The 24,350-nt window shown below is 38.4% G+C and overlaps 1 protein-coding gene across 5 annotated transcripts in view; it reads left to right on the forward strand.

Annotated features, from left to right (window-relative positions):
• Positions 1-354: 354 nt before the first annotated feature.
• Positions 355-24,350, forward strand: part of HBS1L (HBS1 like translational GTPase) — a 93,597-nt gene continuing 69,601 nt past the window's right edge. Inside the window, exons 1-5 of one of the 5 annotated variants that reach the window (XM_033235394.1) lie at positions 355-614; positions 4,939-5,004; positions 13,425-13,550; positions 17,261-17,455; positions 19,013-21,179. In XM_033235394.1, coding sequence (XP_033091285.1) covers positions 572-614; positions 4,939-5,004; positions 13,425-13,550; positions 17,261-17,455; positions 19,013-20,481 — 1,899 coding nt within the window. In that variant the 5' untranslated portion in view covers positions 355-571 and the 3' untranslated portion in view covers positions 20,482-21,179. Of the gene's footprint in view, positions 693-4,938; positions 5,005-13,424; positions 13,551-17,260; positions 17,456-19,012; positions 21,180-24,350 lie in introns of those variants that run through there. The other 4 variants (XM_033235391.1, XM_033235390.1, XM_033235392.1 and 1 more) reach the window with 4 other exon arrangements.

Here is a 24,350-nt window from a genome sequence, read left to right on the forward strand (position 1 = left end):
AAAGTGCTGAGATTACAGGCTGGAGCCACCGCACCGGCCTGGGCTAAATCTGCTACCGAGTTTACACAAGTTTGTTGAATGCCTACTGTGTGCCTAATTAAAGATCAAAGTTTGATAAAACAAGGTCCCTGCTCTTACTGAGCACATAGCTTTCTCACGTTACCAGAAACCACATTTGTAAAATAATCCAGAACGCTGGCGTAGGTAGGTCAAGGTTCCCCGCTTGCATCATTTCGTCCAAACCAGTCAGTTCTAGGCGGCGCGATTTCCCCATCCCCCTCCGTCGCCCAACCTTTGGGTGGGGCCACGCTCAAACGCTCCCTCCCCTCTTCCCGCCATGCGCAGCAGTGCGCATGCGCCCTCAGGGAGGCGAACAGTGACCCCCGAGGCATTGTCGTCGCGCGGTGCACAGATAAGACGTCGCGCTTGCGCAGGCGCTCGGCGCAGAGGCCTGCGGGAAGCCAAAATGGCGCATAGGGGTTCTCCAGGGCGCAGTTGGCACTTTATCAGTATCTAAGCGGAGTGTTTTGGAAGGAGTGAAGGGGCTGTGGCAAACGCCCTCTCCGCCGTCATGGCCCGGCATCGGAATGTTCGAGGCTATAACTACGATGAAGGTAGGAGGCCGGGTCATGCCGGGACGTTCTTTTGCGGTTCCAGCTGGGATCCTAGCCCGTTGGCATCTACCTCAATCTGTGAGTTTCTCGTCAATGATGCCCTGTCGGAATTCGGAGAGCCCAGTTGGGGAATATTACAGGCCTTCTAGTGCCGCCAAATGCCATCGTTTTTAAGTCATGATTTCTGCCCTCTGGTGTTGATTTTGTTTGGGGAGGGAGAGGTGCTGAATAGCGTCATATGGGTAGGACATTGGTGAGGTTGGGATCCGGTGATATTTAGGCACGTAAGCATTATCACCGCTTCCATTGTTTCCTCCCATGTCGGGCACTCACGTGCCTGCTTCTAGCTCCTCTCTTTCAGACCCCCTTTGAGAAATGTCCTTGAAACGTTGCTTATTTGTAAAACACAGATTGACTTAATGCTTACATTCAACGGACCTGTACCTGTGCTAGATTTACACGGTAAATCTTTTGTGTATGTCCATACATATTTAGTGCAGAACCAGTTTGCGCTAATTTATTTTTCAACAAATTTCAAAGTGGAAACTTAGGAGACAGTAGAAAAGACACATATTAAAAAGGCCCAAAGAATGAGTCAATCAGATGATCGTGAAGTTTATACTCAGTTCTTGGCTGGTAATGCTTGATGTAAATGTATTTTGGAATGTAAATAAACGGCGGTACTAGAGGAAAGAGTGTGTGGGAAAGGACTTTTTGATATTAAAAAATGAAATAAAAGAAAAATGTCTATATGAATGTTCTGTAGGAGTTAACAGGAGTTAGAATTATTTTTAGGAGGAGCACATCCCTCTTCATGCAGTAGATAACTATAGGCATCACCAAGCATCACATAAACTAAAAATATAAACAAGTATGAACTAATGCAGAAGAAGAATAAAGACCTATGCTTTGCGAAGTGCAGAACATGTAGTGCTTAATATGTTGGTGATTGTCGTTGGCACCCCAGTAGATGATTATGGAACATCAGTGTGCTCTAACTAGAGTGAGGGCAGCTAACACCCTGTTCTCCATTTGGAACCTGTGACCTCAGTCCGTCAAGAATATGTGAATTTTCTGTTGGTTACTTTAGAATAGAGGCCCTTTTAAATAAGTATTGCAATGGATGGTGTTGCATGTGGACCATTGTCACCTAAGAAATGACTTTAGACTGAGAGATATTTTTGCAAATATAAAGTACATGAATAGGCCTAGTTATTATTCGTTTCTTTAATAGTTGTTTATCATTTCCTCAACCACCATTAAGTTAATGCTTAGAGTACTGTTCTAAGCTTTGAGGACTGACAGTAAGATATTTGAGGGTAGTCTAAAAGGAGAAGATTTTACCAGTTACAGATTATTAGAATATGAAAAATGCTACAAAAGGTACTGAGAAAACGCTATGGGAGGGATACACAGATGAGAACACTTAATTCAGAATGCATTGGGGGGAGTAAGCAGGATTTCTATGTGAAGGAATGCTTCATGGAGGAGAGGTGGTTGGCCTCAGGGAGCACCTTGGCTACTTGAGGTCAGGTTGTCATGTTTCTTTGGAACAGTTGGTGACATCATAACCAAGCTGTTCCTGTAACATTAAGGAGGTTCATCCCCTTTTCTTGTTTATAAAAGTTGTACTCATTATCAAGGTCCAGTTTATTTCTCTTCTTTCCAGTTAGACTTTCTCTTGAATTCTCAGAATAATAATTTAAAAATTCTCTTAAGTAATATAACCTCATTAGAGAGAGTGTGTGTTCTAAAACCTATTGGTTTCTCTACTTAACTCCCACTTTGTTTTTCTCTGTAATTTATATAATACTTTACATGACTGCCTTAGTCACTGATTTAAAAGTCCCAGGAAGGCAAAATCCATACTTTAAGTGGCTAACACAATGTTCTTTACATGTAGTAAATATTCCATAATTTTGTTGATTGAGGAAACAAACTACGAAGATTGCAGGAAAGAATTCTCTTCATCTTTTTATGTTGTGGCACTTTAGGGTCAATTTCAGCATTGACAAGCTGACTTAGTAAAAAAAGAGTCTCATTATTTTTTTTTTTTTAAGAGACGGGATCACACTTTGTTGGCCAAGCTGCAGTGCGAGAGCAGTGGCATGATCATAGCTCTCTGTAACCTCCAACTCCTGGGCTCAAGCAGTCCTCCTGCCTCAGCCTCCAGAGTTGCTAGGTCTACAGGCATGTGCCCCATGGCTGGTTGATTTTTTTATTTTAGTAGAGACAGCATCTGGCTATGTTCCCTAGGCTGGACTCAAATTCCTGGGCCCAAGTGAGATCCTGCCTTCTTGGCTTCCCAAAGTGCTGGAATTACAGGTGTGAGCCACCATGCCTGACCTGTTGTTGTCTTCAGTATCTGAAAATATTTTGTTTGTGCATGGCCCCTTGTTTATTTTCAAATAAATTTTTATTAACTTGGAATTGTGATCTAATAATTTATTTAATCATATATCTTTTTGCCCAATAGTAGCATTTATCTAATTTTTCATTGCTGTAAGCATTTGGTCTCAGCTTTTGAGCATGCTGTTCCTGCTGCGTGAATACCCTCAGAAATTAGCTAACTCTAACCTTTGGGATTGGTTTGGATTTTATGTTCCTGGGGATCTTTCCCTGGCTACCCCACTCCCAGTTCTAGTTTTGTCGTTCATGTGTGTGTTCCCAAATTGCTCTGTGTTTCTCATGTCAGGCACTTACCACATGGTTTTGTAATTGCCCATTTTCTTGGGTGTATTCCTTGTCAGATTTTTGGTGCGGTGATAACTGGAAATGTGTTCACTGTTATACCACAGTTGTCTCAACTACTCCCTGGCATGGTGTTAGTGTTTGTGAAGTGAAATTTATGTAAATATATTTATGTTCTTTGTGGGTTTTTAGTTGTAATTAGTTTGATTCGTTAATTTATAATAAAACAAATATTAATCTAGTTCCACATGTGTGCCAGGTGGCTAAACCAAGTCTTGCCCTGAAGAAGCTGATAGTCTCATGTAGTGAACAGGCGTAGTACTCTGTAAATTGGGTAAGTGTGCTGGAGGATAACAGTGGCAGAGGGGCTTACTGCTTTACCCAGAGTGGTCAGGGAAGACTTGCGCAAAGAGGAGACATTTGAGCTGGAACCTTAGCTAGCAGAAAGAAATGGCCTAGGAAAATCAAGGCAAAGAGCATATCCCAGGAAGCAGAAAAAAAAGGGCAATTAGCCATCAGTGGGTGAGCATAGGGGTTTAGGGTAACTTGGTTTGTATGGATGTTACTTAGCTCTTCATGAAGAAATACTACTTTCATGATCTATTGTGTACCCCCATATTAGTCAGTTCTGTGGAAGAGGTGTGCTTTGGTTATAGAGGGAACTTGGTAAAAAAAATGGTTTATTTCAGATTTTTGTCAACACTGGAGAAACTAAGTATTTTTTTTTCTTTTTTTTTTTTTTGAGATGGAGTCTCGCTCTGTCACCCAGGCTGGAGTGCAGTGGCGCGATCTCGGCTCACTGCAACCTCCACCTCCTGGGTTCAAGTGATTCTCCTGCCTCAGCCTCCTGAGTAGCTGGGATTTCAGGTGTGCGCCACCACGCCCAGCTAATTTTTGTATTTTTAGTAGAGACGGGGTTTCGCTGTGTTGGTCAGGTGGGTCTCAAACTCCTGACCTCATGATCTGCCTACCTTAGCCTTACAAAGTGCTGGGATTACAGGCATGAGCTCAGGATTACATACCTGACCTCAAGTATATTTTTTTTTTTTTTTTTTGAGACGGAGTCTCGCTCTGTCGCCCAGGCTAGAGTGCTGTGGCCGGATCTCAGCTCACTGCAAGCTCCGCCTCCCGGGCTCATGCCATTCTCCTGCCTCAGCCTCCCGAGTAGCTGGGACTACAGGCGCCCGCCACCTCGCCCGGCTAATTTTTTATATTTTTTAGTAGAGACGGGGTTTCACCTTGTTAGCCAGGATGGTCTCGATCTCCTGACCTCGTGATCCGCCCGTCTCGGCCTCCCAAAGTGCTGGGATTACAGGCTTGAGCCACCGCGCCCAGCCTCTCAAGTATATTTTTTAAAGGATTATTATATTTGATCCTATGAGGTGAAAACTTGGGACCTGGGTAACCCAATTAATTTAACAACTGAAGAACTGTGTATGTCTTTATGAATATAGTTAGTAGGTAACTATTTTGTGGGTGAAATTCTTAGTGTTTTTTTGAAAATAGACATTCTAGGTTCCTTAAATTTTGGATAAACAGTTTATTTTGAAGAGGATTCAGATACTTCCTCACTAGTAACTAAGAATATAAAAATAACTTGTAAATGAATTTATCTCTTTTGTCTTTATTTTAGATTTTGAAGATGATGATCTCTATGGCCAGTCTGTAGAGGATGATTATTGTATTTCGCCATCAACAGGTGAATTTTTAAAAATAATTTGATTCCTTTGATTTAGTGTTTAAAAACGTAAAGTAAATGTTAGTCGTTCAAGGACTAGAGTGTTCTGTGAGGCTGTAATGTATAACACTTAAAAACTTAATTATATGTTAATTTTTAAAGGCATATAAAATAATTTCTTTACCTGTGAGTAGAATTTAAACTTGTGATTCTGTTATTTAGTTTTAAATAATATAAAAAAGACTTTGGCTTTTTTTTCCCAGCATACTTTGTATCATGCAGTTAATCTAAATATACTAAAATGGTAATTTAGTCAATAATGAAATTCTGAAGCCTCTGGAGGCAGGCAGCCATTATATCCTCAAGGATCCTTTGAGTATTAGAAAGATGGAGGTCTTATGCATAGACTTTCCTTTATACAGTACTTTCATTTATCTATTGTTAAACAGTTTGGCAAATAAACCAATACATGTAGTTCAGACTTCTTTTGGAGTGTGATTTGGAGAGGGATTTGGCATTCATATTTCTGTATGATTCCACGTCGGAGCTGTATCTTCTAGATTATCAGCCCAAAGATTTCTTCTCTGCCACCATATAAGGAAAACATTCATATATTCTTCCCATCAAAGACTACGTCATTAATCCTGATCCTCCTGTCACTTATTTCCCTAACACTACCCTTGTCTCCAAATTTCAGCCTACTATCTACACAGGTTAAAATGCCCTGCTAAATTTTATTATGGTATAGGCTGGGTGCGGTGGCTCATGCCTGTAATCACAGCACTCTGGGAGGCTGAGGCACGTGGATCACCTGAGGTCAGGAGTTCGAGACCAGCCTGGCCAACATGGTGAAACCCTGTCTCTACTAAAAATACAAAAATTAGCCAGGCGTGGTGGCGAGTGCCTGTAATCCCAGCTACTCGGGAGACTGAGGCAGGAGAATCACTTGAACCCGGGAGGCGGAGGTTGCAGAGAGTTGAGATCGCCCCATTCTAGCCTGGGCAACAAAAGCTAAACTCCATCTCGAAAAATGGAAAAAAAAAAAAAAAATTTAGTATGGTATAAAAAGAGGGTATAATAGTATATTTACCTATAGTTGGGTGTAGCATAAATGTAATTTATACAACTCATTTTTTACAAGTCTAAAGATTTAATAAACATTTCTTTCAGAGCCTTCTGCCATGGTCTGAATGTTTGTGTTTCCCCCAGATTCACATGTTGAAATTCTAACCCCCAAGGTGATGGTATTAGGAGGTGGGGCCCTTGGTAGGTGATTAGGCCGTGAGGGTGGAGCCCTCATAAATGGGATTAGTGCCCTAGTAAAAGAGGTCCTAAGGAAAACTCTTGCCCTTCTATCATGTTAGGACACAGCAAGTGGGTGCTATCGGTGAGCCAGAACACGGGCCTTCACCACACACAGGCTGCCTTGATCTTGGACTTCCTAGCCTCTGAACTATCAAAAATTTCTGTTTGTAAGCTGCCTAGTTAATGGCATTTTGTTATAGCAGCCTGAATGGACTAAGACATCCTTGTCTTAATTACCTTCTAGTCTGCTGGGCTGTCTTATAAACTGTACCTACTTTCATCCCATTTTTAGCCTCTTCTGACCAAATATGTCCCTTCTGACTTTTATAATTTCTTTTTCTTTATAAAGGCATAGATATGCCAGAAGTTGTCTTTATCATATCTACTCTTAGCACCTTTTTCCTGTTAACTGGTTATTCTGAAATGCATCTAGCTCTTTATTTACAGGCCTGCCTTTCTGGTCAAGTACTTTTCTCATTTAGCTTAATTGTGGCTTTTCCTCTCATCTTTTAATGTTTCACTGTTATCAGTCTATATTCTGTTATGAGATAAAGATTGTACCAGTTATTTTTTCAGAAAGCATTTAACATAAAAAGTTGTTAACCAGATATTATAGAACAAAGAATGCAAAAAGTGCAATGAGGATATCAAGAAGGTTATAAGTTCAGGAAGCACTTTACTGTCCCTAGTTCTTAGGGGAACAAACGGCAAGGTTGAAATCACCTTTTAGAAGCTGGTGGAGGCACCTTGGAACTGTGACTTAGACCTTGAGGAGAGGGTTTTTTGCTGCGTTGCCTCTGAAGTTTTCAAGAGGGACTGTGGGGCCAAGACTCAGACCTCTGGGCAGGGAGGCACTGCATGACTGATGCTGGTGCCTCAGAAAGCCCCTGAATCTTAGAGCTGGGATTCAGCCTTTTAAAGAGGAGATTCCAACCTACTGGCTGGTTGTGTTGTCTGGGGAGTGAAGAGGCAAATTGAAGCTGGTTCTGGAGTTTTGGAAAAACCAAAACTGGGTATTAATTGCAGTTACTGGAAGAAACTGCTTCTGGAAGGTGAAGTGTGTATTGCTGGGGTGATACTGGAACAAGAAGCAAAGGTAGAGGAGCATGTGCCTGCCTTCTCTGGCTTCCAGTGTCCCTTTAGTATCTCATTGGATGATCCTAAAAGGGAGCTGGGTATCAAAGAAGAAACGTGCTTTGCAGTGACTTCAATCCAGCATCACAAAGCTTGGTAAAGGATGGTACGTTAGAAACTGAGAGACGGCTGAATGAGCAGCATTCCCTTATAGCTCCTTATTCAGGGATTCAAAAGAGAAGACATTTTATAGTGATTTAGGAATAAAACAATTTCACATTTTTCTAGGAACCTCCTAGGCATTTGCGCTTTGGAGCTTCTATAATTCAGCATCACAGTTGACTAGGTAACTTAAATATTAAAGGTGACAAAGTGATGTCTGGTAGTGCTATCCTCATCACGCACATTCTAAGCACATGAGAGAGCATGGCATATTCATAGAACTGAGAAGATGGTATGGTTATATTGGATTTGAGTTAAAAAATCTAATACATCGATAATAGATTAAAGGTGGTATATGGGTAGATGTAAGTAGACTTGTTAGGAGAGTGTTATATGTATTTATCTAGAGGAGATGAGGCTATTTTAGGACAGTGTTCTCAAAGTGAAGCATCAGCATCACTTGAGAGTTTGTTCGAAATGCAATGTTGGGGACTCCACCCAAGAGTCAGAAACTGGGAGTGAGGCATAGCAGATGTTTTAACAAGCCCACTGGGGTATGCTCGTGGTATGCATTGAGAACCATTTGTTTAGGGCAAGAGTGGTAGCATTGGATTTGGAAATACATTCAAGAGAAAATTTACAGGAATTGAGGTCTACAGGACTTGGAAGTTGGTTGAATATGGCTTTGTGTAAGCGTGGAATCTTTCAGATGGGGGATTACTGAAAGACACCTTCATATTGCAGGTTAACATAGTCATTTAGGCTTCTCTGGATAAATGTTACGTTGTCTTGAATAATAAGCTAACAGCACAAAGTCAGACCTTCAAAGGGTGTTTCTCTGAGATTTGCATTTATGACCTAGCTTTCTTGAGGACAGGGTCAGAGTTTATCCATGTGTGTCTCATAGCTTTTGATGTGGCTCTTACCTGTGGTTTGTATTCAGGACAGTCTGACTCTTGAGAGTTACTTTTCGAACACACCAGAAGCCAACTGATCTTATCAAAGCAGGAGATAGTTAAATGTTTTTGAGTTTCTTCTGTGACAAACTGATATTTTTAACAAAAGCATACGACTTTGGATTTAAAAATTTTTCAAAACATTTTAAAAATAGCAGTAACATCAGATAAGAAACTTAACTTTCCTCTTTAGTGGTATATTTTCCAAGTAATTTTCAATAGAAAATGAATAGTTTTGGAAGAATATTTTCCTTTCTTAAGCAGCTAATGTCATTGCATAGCTGATTATATTCATGGTGTAATGAAGTCTGATAATTGAATGACTTTACCAATTAATTGGAATTTCTCTCTAAAATTCATCAGCATGTGTATATTTTTTTGAATTCTATTAAGCCCAGTTTTCTGGTCTCACTACGCTGCCAAGGCTTGCCTTAAACTCCTGAGCTCCAGTGATCCTCCTGCGTTGGCCTCCCCAAGTGCCAGGATTATAGGTGTATGCCGCGATGCCCAACCTAGGATGGTGATTTTTAAATGTTAACTTTTCTTTCTTTTAGAAAGATTGACTTTGATACTGAGTATTGAACCTATGTCAAAGAGTGGGGGTAGCAAAAAGAGTTTGTATGTAAAACTTTATTTGAATGGTGATGTATTTTGTTTCAGCGAATATAATTAGAAGTAATCTTTATTTGCTCCATTCTAATTTCAAACCTTTATTGTGTATTTTTTTTTTGTAAGAAAAATGCTATTCTAATACATTTATAAATTAGTTTGGTATAAGGAAGCTTGTTTAAAGTCTTGTTCAAATAACTTGCTACAATAGTACGGTGGGTAAAGAAAATAACCCTGACTGAAAGAGTATGGGAAGGCTTCTGGAAGGAGTTGGGATTGAAGCTAGTAAATTTGGGAGTAAGAATGGCATCCCAGTTAGAGGAAACAGTGTTGCTTAAGCAGTGATCTCTAAGTGAGACTTGTTTCATCAGACTACCAGGATTACTGCACGTGGCAGGAGGAAACAGGGCTAGGAAAGAAAATGGGAACGAAATTGTGAAAGACAGTTTTTGATTTTGTGTTTTTAGTGTCGACTTATTGGAGTTTTTTGAGTAAGGGAGCTAGTATTTTGTGCAGATAACTGATCATGGTCCACAAAGTGGTGTTTGGGTGCGACAGAAGAAAGGGGAGACTTGTAGGTCACCATTGTTTCTTAATCTTACCTTGTGATATGAATCTGCTGGGAATAGTTCTTTTTTTTTTTTTTTTTTCCTTTGAGACGGAGTCTCATTCTGTATCCTAGGCTGGAGTGCAGTGGCATGATCTCGGCTCACCCCAACCTCCATGTGGCTCCCAGGTTCAAGCAGTTCTCGTGCCCCAGCCTCTCAAGTAGCTGGGATTGCAGGCACCCACCACCATGCCTGGCTAATTTTGCATTTTTAGTAGAGATGGGGTTTTGCCATGTTGGCCAGGCTGGTCTTGAACTCCTGACCTCGGGTGATCCACCTGCCTGGGCCTCCCAAAGTGCTGGGATTACAGGCATGAGTCATTGTGCCTGGCTGGAATAATTCTTAGGAATACGAATTTCCTACTTCATTCCAGCACCACTGAATCATAATCTCCAGGGGAAGAAGCCTAGAAAGCTGTATTTTTAATGAATGCCTCATGTGATTTTTATTTTAAAGTGTTTAGGAAACCATTTTAGGAAGTTTCAGGTATTAGGTTTTGAATTCTTTGCACTTTTATGTTTGTCAAAATGCCTTAAATTTTGAAAATTATAGGTGTCCATTTTTTCAGAAAGCACTTCCATCAAAGTTTGTGATTTACAATTTTAGAGAATAGCATTTTGTATTTATCATTTTTTCATCATTACTGTCTCTCCATTATTTCTTGTATTTGTTGCTTTTGGGGCTCTCAGTACAATTTCGGAGGTTTGGATCGCTCCCTGCCTCACCCACCCACCATTTGAAAGTAATGGAAAAACCTACAGTTACTTTTACACCAACCCAATGTTTCTCCTGGGGGAGTTTTCTTACTCTTCCCCCCACCCACCCTTCGCAAATCCAACCATTACTACTTCCAGAATAGTGGCCACAGTATAGGTTTCTGAGTTGGAGTTATGTGTTGGGTGTGTGTGGTGGTACAGGACTACCCTGACCCCACTGCAGAAAAAATAGCTCCTGGCAGGCAGAGGAGAAACCTGTACGTTGAAAACTTCCTCTTCCCTGTCAGTATTTCCTGACTGAAACTTGTTAAGGGAAACATCTGATTTCATGCCTCACTTAATTTTTTAATTTGTTTTGGATTTCTCCCTCCTAGTTCATGGGTAGGAGGAGAAGTTGGGGGAAGTATGTTTGTTACTTTTAGACTAAACTGTACATAGTTTATTAAAGCCAGGAAAGCACCAGGGACCAAAGGGCCTCATTTATACCACATTAAATCTAAAATGCCATGAATTGTAAGGTGTATCATTATTTTAAGGACCACTTTAAAACTGAAAGCTATCAGTCTAAGTATTATGTAATGCTAAGATGTCATTTGATTGAAAGACACATCTCTAATTCTGAGATTTGTAATGTGAAAAAAAGTTGTCCTCTTAGAGAATTGATGAAATAGGATGTCTCTTCTGCTGTTTAGCCATGCTGACTTTATACCAGTGTTGTTATCTCCTTGCACAAGAGGGGGGAAATAGAGAGATATATGCAACATAATGTGCATTCTTAAAAATCTTTGTGATCTTCAGAATTATATACTAAAAATAACAACTTATGGGAAAAAATAAGATCAGGACAAACCACTCCACCTATGGAGTACTAACAGAAATAATCATCCTAATAAAAATGCTTGCACATTTGAAAAGATAAATTAATTTCCTATTAAGTATTCCAGTAAATATAGGATTTTACACTTTAAAAAAATGGTGAAAGGAGATAGGAGATGTAAGAAAGGGTTGAAACTAAAGAGTAATATTGTAAATGCTCACAGACCTTGGAGAGCCAAGCAGTAAAGGCTGCCCAAACAGGGCACATGTCCAAACTGAGCCAAGGGGAAGAATGTGAAGCTATGTGGCATTATAATACAATTATACTTACAGTGTAATATTTCTCTGTGGTTGGTGTTACCAGACTTTATATGTGTTGTTATTATGCAGTGCTGCAAAACATTGAAGTATTGGGAGAAAAATTTCATAAACTAAAGCATCCTCAATGTTACACTTTCATAGCCCATTGACATGAGCTAATTTGTTTTAAGGAAACATGCATTATAGTAGAATGGATTGAATTCTGTCAACTGTTCTTTATTAATATTTCTCTTATTCTGTTCTCCTTGTTCAGGATCTCTTCCACCTCGTCAATGTTCTCTATATTCCTACCTCCTTTATTATAATGCTCCAGTCTTCACTGGTTACTTCTGTGCTTCCACAGTGCTTGTTGTCTGGTATTACTCATTTGGCTTTTAAAATAAATCATTAGGTTTTTCTTCTTTGCCTTCCCTCCTAATTTGTAAGGCCATTGACTTTTACAATGAATAGAGAGTACTTATGCTTTAACCTTCTGAGTATAGGTGTTACACATACACTGCAGCTTTATGTTCTATGCATTATCTATGCATTTTGATGTCTTTTTCTCTACCCCCAATGTGATTATATATCTATACATTTTGAATGTAGCTTCCCTTTAATAAATAATATCTTCCTGATAACCTATACACAAGTCAATGGACTTAACATGTTTTGTGCTCTTATAGAAAGCTAGATAATACCTCTAATAATACCTTGCCTTTTGAATATCATATCTATATTTCTGTCCTTCTTAACGTATTCTTTAATTTTGTTCCTTTACAATTGAACACAGTCTCCAGGATTCAGTTCAGTGGCCATCCAGTAGAGCTGAAAGCATTTGTACTTTGGATATATGCCTGTGATTTTCTCTTTTGCTCACTTGTATTTCGTTTATGATACTCAGGCATGTATCAGCATTTTGATAATCTGCCTTTCCTTTCCTTGATCAGATATATATAAATACTCAGTTATATATTGAGTGATGGTGTTGGCAGTATTGCAGAGTATCACAGATACCTGAAAGTTACAGTCAGGTATATGACCCTAGTTTACAGTGTCAGTGTATGATTGAAAGTGTGTGATTGAAAGCATGAGTTGTTTAAAGATTAAAGTCTGTATTTTCTGTGAACTCTTACATTCAGGCAAAATCAGCACTTTTTGGGAAGTGAAAATTAACTTTGTGTTTTCCTTTCTTTTCTTTTTTTTTTTTAAAATGGAGTTTTGCTCTTGTCACCCAAACTGGAGTGCAGTGGTGCGATCTCGGCTCACTACAACCTCTGCCTCCTGGGTTCAAGAGGTTCCCCTGCCTCATCTTCCTGAGTAGCTGGGATTACAGGCGCCCGCTACCACGCCCAGCTAATTTTTATATTTTTAGTAGATACGGGGTTTCACTGTATTTGCCAGTCTGGTCTTGAACTCCTCACCTCAGGTGATCCACCCGCCTCAGCCTCCCAAAGTGCTGGGATTATAGCGGTGAGCCACCGCACCTGGCCACCTTGTGTTTTCTTAATTATGTAAATTAGAGATTTGATATTTGGTTTGAAATACTTGTATCGAAGAGAAAATTTCAGGGAACACAGAATAGTATAAAAAGAAGAGATATTAGGAAAGGTAGATTTTGGAAGCCATGGAGAAAGTAGGCTGAGTGGAATGGTTTCAGAGATTGGGGGAGAGAAGGAAGAAGATTATAAGAGATTAATAAGTTGTAAGCACATTTGAGTAGGATTTTGGGTATATGTTTTGGTATGATATTGTTTTTGTTTTCTTCCCTTATTTTGAAATGTGGGTAACTATAGGTGATTGATTAGAATTTTTAATTTTTACTTTAACGTTTGTAAAATAAGTTAATAGGAAATGACTACACCATAGCATTCTTTGGTCATTTTATATTCTAGCTGCTCAATTTATTTATTCACGGCGTGACAAACCTTCCGTTGAGCCTGTAGAAGGATATGATTATGAAGATCTGAAAGAATCTTCCAATTCTGTTTCGAACCATCAGCTCAGTGGATTTGATCAAGGTATAGCAAAAAGTAGTGCATCTGTTATCTGAAAATGATTAATAACCAAACACACCAGAATTTATCAGTTTTGTTGTGAGTGTTTATAACAATGACTATGAACAGTAATGATGTAAACATATCTGTCCTATTCAAGGACAATTTATGTTTTATTAAGTATGTTTTTTGAGGAGTGTATTTAACTGTATGATTGAAAAATTGTATGGCTGTTGTTTAGTAACTGGAATTTTAATTGAACTATCCCATTTAAAATTTTTTTCCATGGGAGAGAAACTCCAGTGATTTGTTAAGAAGACCTTTTTGAGACGATTTAATTGTTTGATAAGCTGTATGTAGAGCTTATGATTAGAATACATAAACTCCTTTACTTACAAAGATGTTAAGTTCAAAAGGTTTGAAAAAAACCAGTTGAAGTCTAAAGTGACACTGGATAAGTGTACTCAGGATTTACCTCTGTGTGAATTAAGTTTCAAAATAGAACTTGGTAATGTCATTGGTTCTGAGTTTTTGCATATTTTCAACTCTCTTAAACATTTTAATGAAGATATTTATATTTTGGCTTTCTTCTTTTATAAATAAGTTCCAAACATGACATGGCTTCAAACATCACTCAAGCCATAGATTTGATAGCAGAACTAAAATGGCCAGGTATAACAATAATGCCATTTGTTGATAGCACAGGGATTTGATCTTTGTCTGGAGTGTGGATTTGTTCTATAGTTTTTTTTTTTTTTTGAGACAAGAGTTTCGCTTTGTCGCCCAGGCTGGAGTGCAGTGGCGCAGTCTCAGCTCACTGCAGCCTCTGCCTCCCAGTTTAAAGGGATTCTCTTGCCTCAGCCTCCTGAGTAGCTGGGATTATGGGTGCCTGCTACCACAGATGGGTAATTTTTGTATTTTTAGTAGAGATGGGGTTTCACCATGTTGGCCGGGGTGATCTCGGTCTCCTGACTTCAAGTGATCCACACACCTCAACCTCCCAAAGGGCTGGGATTACAGGCGTGAGCCACTGTGCTTGGCATAATTGTTTTTACATTGAAAATTTGTAATAATTTTAAAACAGAGGAAATTTATGAATCTGGGAGTTGATCTTTGAATTAATCAGTAAAATATATACCAGCTGCTAACCAACTCAAGAAAAATGGAGAGAAAGCATGAATATACAAAAGTACAAAGCAGAAAGAGAAACAACAGGTAAAGAAGAAGTAAAGGGAATTTACCAACTCTGAAAATACGTTGGAAAATCTAGATAAAAGTCTGTAGCTGTTGTATGCACTCACTTTATAATTGTATTTTTAAAGAGTATTATTGTTAAGATTGTAAGGAGAGAGGATACGAATAGGATGGAAGTTCTGTCCTGCTATGCCTCAGTGGACAGTGATTAAGGAGTTAGGAAATTCAGAGTTATTTTTGAGAAGGAAAGTTAATCATTCTAACCTGACTTATATGTAAGTGATGACAGTAATAATGATCGTAGCTGATTTTTGCTAATGCTCTCTAGGTACTTTCTATGTACTGTTCAGGTGTTAGCATCTTTAATCTTCGCAACAACCTTATGAAGTAGGACAGTTGCCCTCATTTTACAAGAGAGGAAAAATGAGACACCGAGAAGTAACTTGCCTGAGGTTGTACCTGCTAGTAAGTGGCATTAGGATATGAACCAAGATAGGCTAACTTTATAACCTCTACTTAAAATTCATAACCAGCCTGACCCACATGGAAAAACCTTGTTTCTACTAAAAATACAAAATTGGCCGGGTGTGGTGGCACATGGCTGTCATCCCAGCTATTCGGGAGGCTGAGGCAGGAGAATCACTTGAACCTGGGAGATGGAGGCTGCTGTGAGCTGAGATCATGCCATTGCACTCCAGCCTGGGCAATAAGAGCGAAACTCTGTCTCAAAAAAAGAGGAGGCCCTAATGCTAGCTATACTAAGTATTTTGTTACAATTTCAATAATTGATGTTATTTATCAAAGAGATAATATTATCCCAGTATAGCTTATTAGCCTTTAAAAGTTAATCTTAGATTGAAGCAAAGCAGAATTGCCCAAATATTTCAGGAATGTATTTTTAATAATTAAGGGGCCAATGAAAGAAGTATCAAATACTTTTTTTTTTTTTTTTTTAAAGAAAGGGTATTGCCAGTAGATTACTTGTTCAGTATATGAGCATGTACAATTAAATATAAATTGCATTCTGTGAAATGGTTTTGTGGAATAGGGAGTTTGAAAGCCTCTATTCTGATTATTGCTGACTTAGTAGTGCTATGATTTTCAATCTTATCTTTATTAAGTTAGAATTTGCCTGATGTATCTAGCTCATAGACTTATTATGAGGATTACAAAAGAAATATATATATAAAAGTATTGTGAAACTTGGCAAGTGCTATACAAAAATATAAAGGAATATTTCATACATTTTTATTCATTGACCCCTAGTTACCTGGTACTGTTTTAGGTTCTAGGGATACAAAGCCTTTCTGCTCTTACAGATTTTACATCATTAATAAGTATTATTAATAATTTTAATACTGTCATCAGAAAATTAAAATTCATAAACAGCTTAGATAATTCCAGACTTAAATTTTTTTATTTTGAAAGTGAATGCTGGCTGGGCGTGGCGGCTCCCGCTTGTAATCCCAACACTTTGGCAAGCCGAGGCAGGTGGAAACCTGAGGTCAGGAGTTTGAGAACAGCCTGGGCAACATGGTGAAACCCATCTCTACTAAAAATAGAAAAATCAGCCGGGTGTGGTGGCGGGCATCCGTAATCCCAGCTACTCAGGAGGCTGAGGTGGGAGAATTGCTTGAACCTGGGAGACAGAGGTTGCAGTGAGCTGAGATCACGCCACTGCATTCCAGCCTGGGCAACAGAGTAGACTCTGTCTCAAAAAAAAAAAAAAAAGCCTATCCTCCCCTTAACTTCCTGGACTTTCTTATTTTTATGGCATTTTTGTATTATGTTATCTTGCCGTTTTTTAAAGAGTCATTAAGGATTATTTTAGTTAGCTGGGAAGAACTGAAATTAGCCAAAAAGGAAACAAGGTAGCAGCTTGAGAAATATAAGAAATATACTTTGTGAGTAACTGGGTTCACTAACAAATTAGAAATAGTTCCACACTCACCCCTTCCTTTCTGTACATGCAAAAAATGATCAATGCAGATACCATCATCATTGGTGACTGAAAATAGATATTAGTGTATACTGTGCAATGTACACTTTTTTTTATTATTATACTTTAAGTTCTAGGGTACATGTGTACAACGTGCAGGTTTGTTACATATATATACTTGTGCCATGTTGGTGTGCTGCAACCATCAACTTGTCAGTACCCATCAACTCGTCATTTACATCAGGTATAACTCCCAATGCCATCCCTCCCCCCTTCCCCCTCCCCATAATAGGCCCTGGTGTGTGATGTTCCCCTTCCCGAGTCCAAGTGATCTGCAGTGTACACTTTTTGAAACATTTAGTCACTATTATTCAGGAGATATTTTATTATAGTGATTTTTAAATTAACGAAATTATTCCTCTGATAAGGGAAGATAGGTATATTGTAGATAAAAATGTGATCATTAGAAGTAATTTTTGCCAGAGAGAAAGGAGAGTTGAATATTCTAGTACAGCTGTAAATTTTAAAATCAGTTTTGAAGATTAAAATTTCTTTCATGGCGCCATTTAGTATAGCTTTTGACCATTGTTGTCTTTTCTAGCTCGTCTTTATTCGTGCCTTGATCACATGAGAGAGGTACTTGGAGATGCTGTGCCAGATGAAATATTAATTGAAGCAGTTCTGAAGAACAAGTTTGATGTGCAGAAGGCTTTGTCAGGGGTTCTGGAACAAGATAGAGTGCAGAATTTGAAGGACAAGAATGAGGGAACAGTATCTACAAGAAAGATAGCGAAAGGTATGCCTTTACTTGTTCTTTTTCACTTGTTTTGCATAGTTAATGCCTAAAGAGAGGCTTTCATTTGCTTGAGCTTTTAAGAAAATACTTAATTTGCTTGAGCTATTAAGAAAGTCTTGCATGTTATTGTTAACTGTTGATTATCAGTTGATCTTCTAGTTGTGAATTTTTAGGATGAGTACTAAGTTTCCTTTCTGTGGTAGCCTGTTTTTGTGGTTATTTTACTACTTGATTTTTTTTGTTTGTTTGTTTATTTGTTTGTTTTTTGAGACAGAGTCTCACTCTGTCACCCAGGCTGGAGTGCAGTGGCATGATCTTGCTCACAGCAGCCTCCCACCTGCTGGGTTCAAGTGATTGTCCTTCCTCAGCCTCCCAAGTAACTGGGATTACAGGTGCATGCCACCGTGCCTGACTTATTTTTTTTTTCTTTGTGTTTTTATTAGAGACGGGATTTCACCATGTTGGCCAGGCTGTTCTTGAACTCCTGGCCTCAAGGGATCTGCCCGCCTCGGCCTCCCGAAGTTCTTGGATTACAGGCATGAGCCACTGCACCCGGCCTCACTACTTGATTTTATAACTAACAACATAGTGGAAATAAAATTAGATAAGACATCTTTTTCTTCTTGTTAGTAGCTTACAGAACTTTTCAATTGTTATTTTTTTAAACTCTAGTGAGATCGGAAAAGGAAATTAACAGCCAGCTAATTAATGTTAAAAAAATCCCTTTAGGCTTTTATTATGTATACTTTTAAAAATTTAAATATAATTAGGTATAAGTATCATAATTATACTACTTTGCATTTTATAGCCAGAGATTTAATTTTAAATTTGTAAAATTTGGGGTGAAATTTGGAATTCAGTGGACGTAAGAGGGGAACTGAGGTGGTAGCATTATATTAATTGGCATGCTATCTCTCAGTATGAGTATGGCAATTTGTTTACTATGTCAGTGTTATTGTAACCTTTGGGCTAAATTTTTCTACAACAAAGCTGCACATAGCCTGTTACGATGAAATAAGAGTGTTTTCCGGGGATGCTGGGCCCACAGATGGGCACTTTTAACTGGCTGTGATGGAAATGAATGTGTAATATGTCATCTTGTATTGATAGTGTATCCCAGATTATGGTAGAAATTACTTGGGGTTATTTGTTTGCTTATTTGTTTCTAATACATTAACAGAATACAATGAACCTAGTTTCTTTTGTTTTTTTAAAGAAGTTTTTGAATTTGAGACAATCCTGACTGTAATTTAATTATGGTTAAAACCTCACATTTTTAAATTCATGAAAATTAGAACATTGACTGACTTATTTTTGTATTTATCAGTGAATAGAGTATAAAGAGTACTTTAAATTGTTAAAGGAAGGTAATATTCCCTTATTGTTTTTTAGAGTATTTGTGTTACATAATGATCAAGTATCACTTTATTCATGTCATAATCAAAAGAAGCATTTAGTAATTAAATGCCTCATTTCATGTTTCCTTTTGGTTGCTGTGACTGTCTTCTGCATGTATCAACCTATTCATCTGAAAATTAATGGCTCTTGTAAGGTAAGGAGTCTTATTTTCTTCTTCTGAAATTTCAGCTGATAATGTTCAAAGTTCTTATCCTCAGTCAGCAAATCATTTGGATTATAGTTGCAAACCCTTTGATTTGTCTAGCTCAGTAGGAAAATACGGATTATCTCATAATTCTTCAGTTCCAAGTCACTGTTTACTCCATAGAGGAAAGAAACTTGACAGACTTAAAAGTGAAAAGAAACTAGAATCATGTAAGTTAACAAAAGAACTTTCACTAGCTGACCTAATTCATGATATGTCAAGAGATTCCTGTGAAAGTCAGCCATCAGTCAGATTATCATCTACAGACAGTGTGGAAAGTCTACTTTCAAAGAACCTAGATGCTGATTTGTTGAGACTTCATGCATCTGAATGTGTTTCCAAAGATGATTCTGCATTCAAAGAAATGCCAGATTTAAAGTCCATAATCATAAAGAGCACAACACCGAATAATTCTTTATATATTCAAAATAATTCGCTGTCTGATTTTCGAAACATTCCAGTACAGGACAGTTTAGGAAGTTCAAATAATCATTTGTACTTAACTAGCTCATTGGAAAATATGACTGTTGATCATTTAAATGCCAGTAAAGAAACTGAAGTTGGAAGTGTTTCTTTAGTTGAACAAAGTGCCAAGAATTACATTTTTAAAAATGATAATTTGCAGTTTTCTCAGTGTGAAAGTCCATCCCTCACTGAACTGTTTCAGGAACACAAAGAAAACAATATAAGCCAGTGCTTTACTTTATCTGACCTTTATAACCAGTCATCTGCCAGTTTCACAGATCTAAGTTTGGGATCCTTTCCCCTGTCACAATTAGCAAATCGCTGTCAGTCTTCACCTGGAATATCAGAATTAACAGGATCTCTCTCATCATTGGCATTTCATAAAGCTTCTCCCACAAGAGACCTTGAGAATTTGTCACTTTCTGAATTGATTGCAGAAACAATTGATGGAGACAACTCTCAGATTAAGAAAGAGTCCTTTGAGGTCAGTTTATCTGAAGTGAGGTCTCCTGGAATAGATTCAAATATTGATCTTAGTGTCCTTATAAAAAACCCAGATTTTGTTCCAAAGCCTATAGTAGACCAATCCATTGGTCCATCATCACGAACTAAAGTTCTAAGTTCAAAGCTAGGGAAGAATTCCAATATTGCTAAGGATAATAAAAAAAACAATAAAGGCTCTCTGACCAGGAAACCACCTTTTTCTCTCTCTTGGACCAAGGCCCTTGCTGCTAGACCTTCAGCTTTTGCCTCAACACTGTGTCTTCGTTACCCACTGAAAAGCTGCAAGCGACGCACCCTTGACCTCTATAAGACTTTTCTTTATAGTAGACAAGTTCAAGATGTAAAGGACAAAGAAATAAGTCCTCTTGTAGCAATAACACCATTTGACTTCAAATCAGCATCACCTGATGACATTGTAAAAGCTAATCAAAAAAAAGCATTTACTAGAGAATAGTAACAAAAGAAAAACCTGATTGCTGTTGTAGAGCTTTTTATTTTTAATTAAAGTATTCAGAGGATCACTTTATATTATGGGATTCAAATTGTGATTTTTATGAAAATTGTCCTAAGTCAGTTGATTAGTTGATACTTATTTTTGCACTGAATTTTTTTTAAACTATGCCTTCTTTCAATGATAACTGGCTTTATTTAAGTTGGTAACCTATACTGAGTATATGTTTACAAAGTGGATATGGAAACTTGATGTTGTGAAATCAGACCTCAGATATTTTTGTTTGAAACATTCAACTTTCTATGTTTTTTATGATGAAGTATTTTTTTCTATGAAATATTTTTGTGCTTTGTTCTTAAACGAAAATGCCAGCATTTGGGATTATTATAGTTTAGTGTGAAGATTATTCTTATGTGGCACAGCATAGCTGAGATGTTATATTTTAAAATATGATATAATTCCTAGTTTCATTATTTTTCTGTAGATAAATACTAAAATTTTTCTATTAGAAAAATCTTAAAATTCCTGACTTTTGAGAGTACTATGGAGATTGTTGAAATACGTTTTTGATAATAATAAACTGAAAATCTTTTAAGGGACCATGTAAATATAGAAGTTGGATTAATATGTGAATTATTTTTATACATTTTTAAAAACCATTTGTCCTTAATATACACTTTAAAATGAATGTATAAAAAGTGTTTTCAGGTATGGTTGCATGTTCTTTGAATGGAGAATTTTACCAGATGTCTTTAGCTGCTGCTGCTGCTGCTGCTGGTGCTTCTGCTTCTTCTGCTGCTACTGCTGTTGCTTCTGCTGCTGCTTCTGCTTCTGCTGCTTCTTCTGCTTCTGCTTCTTCTGCTGCTTCTTCTGCTTCTGCTGCTTCTTCTTTATTATTATTATTATTTCTTCTTCTTTCTTATTATTATTGTTATTATTTTATTTTATTTTATTTTTTTGTGACAGAGTGTTGCTCTGTCGCCCAGGTTGGAGTACAGTGGTGCGATCTCGGCTTACTGCAAGCTCTGCCTCTGGGGTCATGCCATTCTCCTGCCTCAGCCTCCCGAGTAGCTGGGATTACAGGCGTCCGCCACCATGCCCAGCTACTTTTTTTTTTTTTTAATTTTTTTTTTAGTAGAGACAGGATTTCACTGTGTTAGCCAGGATGGTCTCCACCATCTCCTGACCTTGTGATCCACCTGCCTCGGGCTCCCAAAGTGCTGGGATTACAAGTGTGAGCCACCGCGCCCGGCCTGTTCTTCTTATTTTTTAAGATGGAGTCTTTCTGTGTCGCTAGGCTGGACTGCAGTGACAGTGACGCTCACTGCAGCCTCCGCCTCCTGGGTTCAAGTGATTCTCCAGACTCAGCCTCCTGAGTAGCTGGGACTACAGACGTGTGTCACCATGCCCAGTTAATTTTTGTATTTTTAGTAGAGACGGGCTTTCACCATGTTGGCTAGGATGGTCTTGATCTCTTGACCTTGTGATCCACCTCCTCGTCCTCCCAAAGTGCTGGGATTATAGGCGTGAGCCACAGTGCCCGGCCTAACTTGTTCTTTACAGTAAGTAATGGAATGTAGAGTTTTCCTTTTTGCTACTGACAGCTGTGTGCCCCACAGTGACAAAGTTTCAGCAATGGGGGATCAATAAAAGCTTTTCTAATCATTAGAATAAGTATGTAATTAATCCCTTGAAGCAATGGTTCTCAACTAGCAATCAGAATCACTGGAGGAATTACTTCAGAACACAGACACTGAGGCTTCACTCCATATATGCTAAAGCAGTCTCTGAGGAATGGCACTTGGGAATGTGTATTTTCAAAATTATTCCCCAAAATGTGTATTTCTGTTTGAGAATCATTGCCTTAAAGGCAGAAATCAGTAGAATGGACTTATTAATGCCAAGAATAACATCTGTCTGACTTGAATGAATAATTTCTAGAAATAAGGAATACCAAGGAAAAATGCTACTTAGGAATTACAGCTTTGCATAAAATGATGGAGATATTATTAGTATTCCTTGCAAAAATATAATACAGTTGTATCTAAAATGTTATTTTATTTTTTTGAGACGGAGTCTCACTGTGTTCCCCAGGCTGGAGTGCAGTGGCATGATCTCGGCTCACTGCAACCTACGCCTCTCAGATTCAAGTGATTCTCCTGTCTCAGCCCCCCGAGTAGCTGGGATTACAGGTGCGTGTCACCATGCCTGGCTAATTTTTGTGTTTTTAGTAGACATGGGGTTTCATCATGTTGGCCAGGCTGGTCTCTAACTTCTGACCTCAGGTGATCCGCCCACCTCGGCCTCCCAAAGTGCTGGGATTACAAGCATGAACCACCATGCCTGGCCAAATATTTTTTTTTAATGAAAATAAAAAGGCTGGTCTTTTCCCGGTAAATATTTTTTCTCTGGCAGCTACTTTACTGTACATTTGTTAATTTTTTGTATTACTTTTGTTTCTGTTTATATTCAGAATGACATTCCAAAATTTTAATCTCTGTGTGATGTTTTTATATTCAGTATTTTGATGGGAAAAGTTAAGATGGCATTATGTCTTTTTTTTTTTTTTTAAACCAAACACTTCTTGATTTCTTGTGATGTCTTCAGGTTTTTGTTTTTTAATTGAATATATCAGTACACCATAATACTAATGGTTAGGAGATCATTTAAATCACAAGCTATATTTTGTGATTGATTTTAAAATTTTAATTATCCCGAGGTTGAGATTGTTTTTCTTTTTTTTTTTTTTTTTTTTTTTTTTTGAGACGGAGTCTCGCTCTGTCGCCCAGGCTGGAGTGCTGTGGCCGGATCTCAGCTCACTGCAAGCTCCGCCTCCCGGGTTTAGGCCATTCTCCTGCCTCAGCCTCCCGAGTAGCTGGGACTACAGGCGCCCGCCACCTCACCCGGCTAATTTTTTGTATTTTTAGTAGAGACGGGGTTTCACCATGTTAGCCAGGATGGTCTCGATCTCCTGACCTCGTGATCCGCCCGTCTCGGCCTCCCAAAGTGCTGGGATTACAGGCTTGAGTCACCGCGCCCGGCCGAGATTGTTTTTCTAGTCTTGAACCTTGGTCACACATTTTAGTAACTTTGAATTAGTGTATGATTGAACTAGATGTATATATTGGCAGTCTTCAATTTAGCAGTGAATTAATTGAATTATAAGAGTTTGTTTGTAACTGATGATAATTACTGATAGGTTAAGTGCTGCACAGGTGGTCCACATTGCTCATGAATCCCCAAATACTTACGTAATCTATACTGTAGTTGAATAGCAGCACTATTGTGTTACCTTCTTTCATAACAAAGTAATTTTCAAGTGCAAATGCAATACTTTTAAAGCCATGTAGTAGACTTTGTCGGGTGAACTAGGTCTCCATTTTTTGGCTGATTAGGGTTGTAACTACCAGGTATGAGATTCTTTTGGTGGGGAAAAAAATTATAGGGTGGTAAGAGATGGCAGCGATATCTTAAATAGGTTTCCAGGCTTCCCATTTTCCTTGGCTTGGCTACTGGTCTGTCAGGCATGTACACGACAAGTACTTGCCCTGTTGACTAAGGGAATGTCACAGTCTCTGAGATTGCAAAGGTGGAACTGAGCAGACCTTTCCACCTTCCACCCTTGGCCATTGGTCCTTGGTAAAAAGCCAGGTATCTGCTTGTTCATGAATATGCTCCTTGTGATTGTTGGCACTAAGTGTATATTCTGTACCAGCTGCTGTTTATTGACTGCTGTCTTAGTAGCTCAGGTATGCTAGGTGTTTTAGTTTACTTTACTTTCCAGTTCAGCTATAAATTTTAAGATGCAAAGCTGTTTTTACTTGCATTATGATCAAGGGCATTAATAATTTACTTTAGGAGTAGAAATAATA

This window comes from Trachypithecus francoisi, unplaced genomic scaffold (genome assembly GCF_009764315.1).
Source record: "Trachypithecus francoisi isolate TF-2019V2 unplaced genomic scaffold, Tfra_2.0 Lachesis_group15, whole genome shotgun sequence".
NCBI lineage: Eukaryota > Metazoa > Chordata > Mammalia > Primates > Cercopithecidae > Trachypithecus > Trachypithecus francoisi.